The sequence below is a fragment of the Oryx dammah genome, unplaced genomic scaffold (genome assembly GCF_014754425.2).
Source record: "Oryx dammah isolate SB20612 unplaced genomic scaffold, SCBI_Odam_1.1 HiC_scaffold_27, whole genome shotgun sequence".
Taxonomy (NCBI): domain Eukaryota; kingdom Metazoa; phylum Chordata; class Mammalia; order Artiodactyla; family Bovidae; genus Oryx; species Oryx dammah.
In genome coordinates, this window is record NW_024070211.1 from 39409157 (window position 1) to 39416479 (window position 7323).

The window sequence follows — 7323 nt, forward strand, 5'->3', positions numbered from 1 at the left end:
TATTTCATTACAAGTGTTAACCCGGTTAAGCGCTTTTGCTCGCTTCCCATCTCCTGAATAGGCTTCATTTAAAGGCCCCAGAGGCACCAAGTGACAGTTTTACGCGGGTCATCAGTTCGAAAGCTCTGGAGAGTCTAAGAGAAAACATACAGTAAGTCCCCCACCCCACCCCCGCCGTCATTATATAGAAAAGAGACAGAAAGGAAATCCCCCTCACCCGGGGGCCCCTTTTGTGTTGTTCCTGCCAACGCAGCAGCCCTCCGCTATATAGACCGCGCGCCAGCCCCACCGCACTGAACTCCATCCCCGCGTCCAGCAGCCATGGGGAAGGTGAGCCCCGCGCCGGCGGGAGGGGCCCGCAGCCAGCCTGGAGGCCAGGCCTCTGAGCCTCTCCTTCCCTTCCTTGCAGATCACCTTCTACGAGGACCGGGGCTTCCAGGGCCGCCACTATGAGTGCAGCAGCGACCACTCCAACCTGCAGCCTTACCTGGGCCGCTGCAACTCCATCCGCGTGGACAGCGGCTGCTGGATGCTCTACGAGCAGCCCAACTTCCAGGGCCCCCAGTACTTCCTGCGGCGGGGCGACTACCCCGACTACCAGCAGTGGATGGGCCTCAGCGACTCGGTCCGCTCCTGCCGCCTCATTCCCCACGTGAGTCCGGTCCCCCTGGGCCTGCCGTGGCCTCGGGTCACACCGATGCCCCAGAGCTGTGGTCAGACTGTAGGACGGTGGCCTTCCTTTGGTGGTCCTAACCTGATTCTCTTTCCTTTTTAATATCTCTTAATTGAGAATGCAATGCTCTTAATTGAGATTGTATTTTCCTTTGCTAATATTAAACTCACCTCTACTGGGGAAAAGTGGCATGGTATTTGTTCAGAGTGTCTGTGCCACAGGCAATGAACTCTTCACACTCAGGTGGTACTTGGGCTAGTCCCTGGCTATTTGTCTCTTTCCTCACCTGTAAAATGGGGCTACTAGGGCGGCTAATTCATAGAGCTGTGATGAGGCGGATAGGAGATTGCCTGGTACCTGGCAAGCCACCCTTCCCCCTCCAGATATTGAATACTTTGAACAACCAGGGACTCTCAAGTCCTGCTTTTTGATTCAGCAAAACAACTGACCAGCAATGTGACTCCACGAGCCCCTGCAAAGCCACTGCTATCCAAACAAAGCCCAAGCAGCCTGGAATTCCACAGTTAAGGATGCTATAATTTGACTATGGTAGAGTCCTGTGGAAAATGTACCGCTTTGGGTAACTTTGAAAGACTCTCAGAGGATTTAATGCCTTGATGGAACCCAGACCGGCATTCGGAGCCTGGAGATCTCAGCTTCCACCTTCCAGTGCTGACTCTTCTGATTACAGCCTGAAAGCTCTAGTCAGTTTCTCATAAAAGAAGACAGAATGGTTGCTCCACGTGTGTCAGGCTGTTGTGAAGATCAAAATTAGGTAATGGACATGTGAGCCCTTTGCAAACCATGGAAGGTGCCTTATTAGTAGTTTTTTATGCCTCAAAATGAATTGTTTATGAGAACCTTTGCTAAGGAGGGTTTGATGGTAGAAGAAGGAAGACTGAATATGTACCTGCTGGGAAGAAACAAGCAGATAAAAGCCAAGTGCTCTGAAGAGACAGACAGGATTCACCCAAGCCTCCCTTCCATTTCCCTAAACGTCTTATAATCTATTGATCTAAACAGGCCTGCCTCATGATTTTGAGTTTCTGTTTTTATCAATAACCTTAAAGTGTTTTCCCGGATCATATGTTAGAGCTGAGGACTGAAAGCTAACCATTACGATGGCTCTTGCTTTTTAGGACTTCAGAAAAGCAGGACTCAAAGCAGAAAGGAAGGGATTAGGAGACGTCCGGTCTGAACTGCTACCATCTATGCCTTACTCTGGGGAAATCAAGTTTGCTTCCTCTCTCCCCAGGCTCTTCTAATTCTACTGAGATCCAAAATAATGCCTTTTGCCAGGGATATATTTGCTTTTTAATTTTAAAATCTAATTATTTTTATATCCTCCAAGGAGAACTCCAGGCCACCATAAGTCAATGGTCTTTATAAAGGAGAGAACAAAAATTATATATAAATTGCTACTTAAAAATGGTACTAAGTAGTTGCTAAATATGGTTCATGTAGGTTGTGGTTCTAGAAAACTCTAGGGAGCACCATGCATATCCTTTTTATTTTGGCCACACCCCACAGCATGTGGGATATTAGTTCCCCAGCCAGGTACCAAACCCACACCCACTTCATTGGAAGGGAAGAGTCTTAACCACTGGACACCAGGGAAGTGATCTATGTGAATGGCACTCTCTTCAGTTTTACACTATTGCATTATACCCAACTGTATACAGTTGACCCTGGTGTTGGCTATCTTTTTGTCATCTTTAATATAGAAAAAAATTTTAAATGCCCATTCCCCCAGGGGTGTGAGTGATTGGTGGCTAAATACTAGATTTTCTGACTTTTCCCATCTGCTGATTGCTGAACCCACAGACCAGTTCCCACCGGCTGAGGATCTATGAGCAAGAGGACTATCGAGGCCAGATGGTGGAGATCACGGAGGACTGCTCCTCGCTCCATGAGCGTTTCCACTTCAGTGAGATCCACTCCTTCAATGTGCTGGAGGGCTGGTGGGTCCTCTATGAGATGCCCAACTACCGGGGGCGGCAGTACCTGCTGCGGCCGGGGGATTACAGGCGCTACCACGAATGGGGGGCCGTGGATGCCCGAGTGGGCTCCTTGAGGAGGGCTGTGGATTTCTATTGAAATATTTTTATTCTACCTTTTTCTCTATCTGGAAGCTAATAAAATATTTCCTGTGTGTTTCCTGCAGTTATGTAGCCTTCTTTTCCTTTCAGACTCCTTGGGTGGACTCAGCAAAATGAAAGCTAGGAATAATGTGGTTTTACTCACACGTGTCAGTAGAAAACATGGCTAGCAGTTAGAGGGTCTGGAAAGAATGTCTGGGTCCAAACACTTACATCCTGGCGTGTGAAGTCAAGTGGGCCTTAGGAAGCATTCCAAAGCTAGTGGAGGTGATGGAATTCCAGCTGAGCCATTTCAAATCCTAAAAGATGGTGCTATTTAAGTGCTGCCCTCAATATGAAGGACTGGAAAAGATCAATTTTCATTCCAATCCAAAAGAAAGGCAACTCCAAGAATGTTCAAGCTACCATACAACTGCATTCATTTCACATGCTAACAAGGTAATGCTCAAAATCCTTCAAGCTAGACTTTAGCAGCACGTGAACCGAGAAATTCCTTATATACAAGCAGGGTTTAGAAAAGGCAGAGGAACCAGAGATCAAATTACCAACATCCATAGGATCATAGAAAAAGCAAGAGAATCCCAGAAAAACATCTACTTCTGCTTCATTGACTACACTAAATCCTTTGTCTCTGTAGATCACAACAAACTGTGGAAAATTCTTAAAGAGATGGGAATACCAGAAGATCTTACATGCCTCCTGAGAAACCTGTATGTGGGTCCAAAAGCAACAGTTAGAACCAGACATGGAATAACAGACTGGTTCAAAATTGGGAAAGGAGTAAGTCAAGGCTGTGTATTGCCACCCTGCTTATTTAACTTCTATGCAGAGTTCAGTTCAGTTCAGTCACTCAGTCATGTCCAGCTCTTTGCGACCCCATGAACCTCAGCACGCCAGGCCTCCCTATCCATCACCAACTCCCAGAGTCCACCCAAACCCATGTCCATTGAGTCGGTGATGCCATCCAACCATCTCATCCTCTGTCGTCCCCTTCTCCTCCTGCCCTCAATCTTTCCCAGCATCAGGGTCTTTTCAAATGAGTCAGCTCTTTGCATCAGGTGGCCAAAGTATTGGAGTTTCAGCTTCAACATCAGTCCTACCAATGAACACCCAGAACTGATCTCCTTTAGGATGGACTGGTTGGATCTCCTTGCAGTCTAAGGGACTCTCAAGAGTCTTCTCCAACACCACAGTTCAAAAGCTACATCATGCAAAATGCCAGCCTGGATGAAGCACAAGCTGGAATCAAGATTGCTGGGAGAAATATCAATAATCTCAGATATGCAGATGACACCACCCTTATGGCAGAAAGCAAAGAGGAACTAAAGAGCCTCTTGATGAAGGTGAAAGAAGAGAGTGAAAAAGCTCGCTTAAAATTCAGCATTCAAAAAACTAAGATCATGGCATCCAGTCCCATCACTTCATGGCAAAAGTGGAAGAAAAGTGGAAACAGTGGCAGATTTTATTTTCTTGGGCTACACAGCAGACAGTGACTGCAGTCATGAAGTTAAAAGACACTTGCTCCTTAGAAGAAAAGCTATGACCAACCTAGACAGCATATTAAAAAGCAGAGACATTACTTTGCCAACAAAGGTCCATATAGTCAAAGCTGTGGATTTTCCAGTAGTAACGTATGGATGGGAGAATAAGACCATAAAGAAGGCTGATCATTGAAGAACTGATGCTTTCAAATTGTGGTTATGGAGAAGACTCCTTTGGACAGCAAGAAGTTCAAAGCAGTTGATCCTAAAGGAAATCAGTCCTAAATATTCATTGGAAGGACTGATGCTGCAACTGAAGCTCCAAAACTTTGGCCACCTGATGTGAAGAGCTGACTCACTGGAAATGACACTGATGCTGGGAAAGACTGAGGGCAGGAGAAGTGGGCAATGGGGTAAGCTAATACTTCTAGCATTTTTGTGTCTCACTTTTCTAATTTGTAAGAAGGGAAGTAATAATATTTTTCACTTCATAGGAATTAAATGTAGTTTAATGCAGTTATTAGTCCTAAATCTCTCACAACGAATGGCATGCACAAGCACTGGAGTCCTTAAATTTCATTTGCATACGAACCACCTGTGGGTCTAAGAATCTGCCTTTTATCAATTGTCCCAAGTAATTCTATTGCAGGTGATCCTCAACCTATTATTGATACTTTGAAAACACTAATGTACAAGGTCCAGATACTCAGTAATAACTAAGGAACACTTACATTATAAGTACTTACTATATAGCAGTTATTTCCCAGGATGAAAGGTGAGGTGGGTAGGGAAGCAAGATGGGGAAGAATAAGCCAACTCAGCTGGGTCCCTTGAAGTGTCCCAGAGCTTGGATAGTACTTCTGAGTTTCTCCCATCTGGAGGCTAAGGATCTGGGGGCTGGTATTCCCTTTGTCTTTGGTCATGGGGCAAGGGAGCCATACAACTCTCAGAGCCTTGGGACTCTATGGGATGGTGAAGAGCAATCTTCAGAAGGCATCAGGGCCAGCATTAATTAGTTCAAAGCTTGCAGAAGCTGGAAGGTAAGCACACGAGCTGGAAAGAGGGCTGAGGGGATCTCGACAGAGTATGTCTTGTTGATACAGTAGGGACAGTAAAAGTGTCCGCCTTGTATGTTGTGAGGTTAAAATGATATGATGCCTGTAAACACTTTAGTATAGAGTCTGACAAATAGTAAGTGCTCACCAAGTGTATGCAGTTATCATCACCATCATTACCACCACCAGCATTAAGTTCTATAGATTTGATAATGCTCACTCAGTCGCATCCAACTGTTTGCAACACTATGGACTGTAGCCCACACAGCTCCTCTGTCTATGAGATTTTCGAGGCAAGAATACTGGAGTGTGTTGCCATTTCCTTCTCTAGAGGATCTTCCCAACCCAGGGATCAAACCTGGGTCTCCTGCATTGGCAGGTGGATTCTTTACCACTGTGCTACCTGGGAACCCCTAATGGATATAAATGTGGGAATGCCCTGAAGTAATCATGTTCCACAGAAAGGAAGAGTGACATGTACAAGAGGAACAAGGAGGGAATTCGAGTTGACTGAAGCATGAGAGACCCAAAGAAGTAAGAGAGAAAGAAGGTAGTTGGATGGTAAAAGCCAGATCTGGGAGGAAAACAGCGTCAATCGTCAGACCTTGGTGGGGACGGGAGTGATATCGTTAGAAGGCTCAGGACCAGCATCTAGAATCTGAACTCCAAATCGAAAATGACTTTAAAAAATAAAAGGAGAGCAATAGAAAAAGCAAAACTATTTCAAATCCACATAAACTAAAATCAGTAAAGGCAGGACTCCCTTGTGGTCCAGTAGTTAAGACTCCGCCTTCCAAAGCAGGGGCCATGGGTTTGATGCCTGGTCAGGGAACGGGGGAGCCTAGTGGGCTGCCATCTATGGGGTCACACAGAGTCGGACACGACTGAAGTGACTTAGCAGCAGCAGCAGCAGGGAACTAAGATCCCACATACCATGGGGCAACTAAGCCTGAATGCCACAGCAAAAGATGGAAGCAGAGGATCCTGCACGCCATAATTAAGACTTGACACAGTCAAATAAATTAAAAAATATATTTTTAAAAGATAATAAAAGAGAAGTGTTACTACAAAACACTAACCCATAAAAAGGAATGCATTGACTCAGTTCTAATGAGGTGGATGAACCTAGAGTGAATATACAGAGTGAAGTAAGTCAGAAAAAGGAAGATAAATATTGTATATTAACACATACATATGGAATCTAGAAAGATGGTGCTGATTAATCTATCTGGAGGGCAGCAATAGGGATGCAGACATAGAGAACAGATTTCTGGACACAGGAGGGGAAGGACAGGGTGGGACGAATTGAGAGAGCAGCGCTGAAACATATGCATTACCATATGCAAAATTAGATAGCCAGTGGAAATTTTCTGTATGGTGCAGGGAGCTCAAATCCAGTGACCTCTGACAACAGAGGGGGTAGACAGGGTGGAAGTTGGGAGGGTGGGGACATATATAGACCCATAGCTGATCCATGTCGATATATGGCAGAAACCAACACAATATTGTAAAGCAAAACCGAAAGGGAAAGTTACTTAGTCGTATCCAACTCTTTGGGACCCTATGGACTGTAGCCCACCAGGCTCCCCTGTCCCTGGAATTCTCCAGGCAAGAAGACTGGAGCGGGTTGCCATTCCCTTCTCCAGGAGATCTTCCTGACCCAGGGATTGAACCCAGGTCTCCTGCACTGCAGGCAGATTCTTTACCCTTTGAGCCACCAGCGAAGCCCATGAGCCAGTTAAAAATATATAAATTTAAAAACCACTAACACTATGGCTTCTGCCACAAGCCATGTGACCCCATTCTCCCCCAGGAGGTCTCAGCTACCCAGCCACTCAGACCTCTGAACTGGAAAAGGTGGTCTTATAAGAATCAACACAAGCTATTAAAAACCTTTCCATGCTCACTGCCACTCCTTCTCTCATTACCTTTTATCAAAACTATTCCAATAACTTCTTAATTTATTAAGGAACTTAAGTTATTTTTACCTCAGCTTTTCCAGTTTTCTTTAAAAA

The 7323-nt window shown here is 45.3% G+C and overlaps 1 protein-coding gene across 1 annotated transcript; it reads left to right on the top strand.

Moving 5' to 3' along the window:
- Nucleotides 1-321: 321 nt before the first annotated feature.
- LOC120854558 (gamma-crystallin F-like) lies at nucleotides 322-2770 on the top strand. The gene is made up of 3 exons (XM_040228668.1): nucleotides 322-330; nucleotides 410-652; nucleotides 2498-2770. Exons 1-3 carry the CDS (start codon nucleotides 322-324, stop codon nucleotides 2768-2770), a joined length of 525 nt encoding a protein of 174 aa, XP_040084602.1.
- Nucleotides 2771-7323: the final 4553 nt, after the last annotated feature.

Bases quoted from the DNA above. Each gene is read 5' to 3' on its own strand.
- LOC120854558 (XM_040228668.1), top strand. The intron at 653-2,497 runs GTGAGTCCGGTC...CTGAACCCACAG, and splicing joins CCTGCCGCCTCATTCCCCAC to ACCAGTTCCCACCGGCTGAG.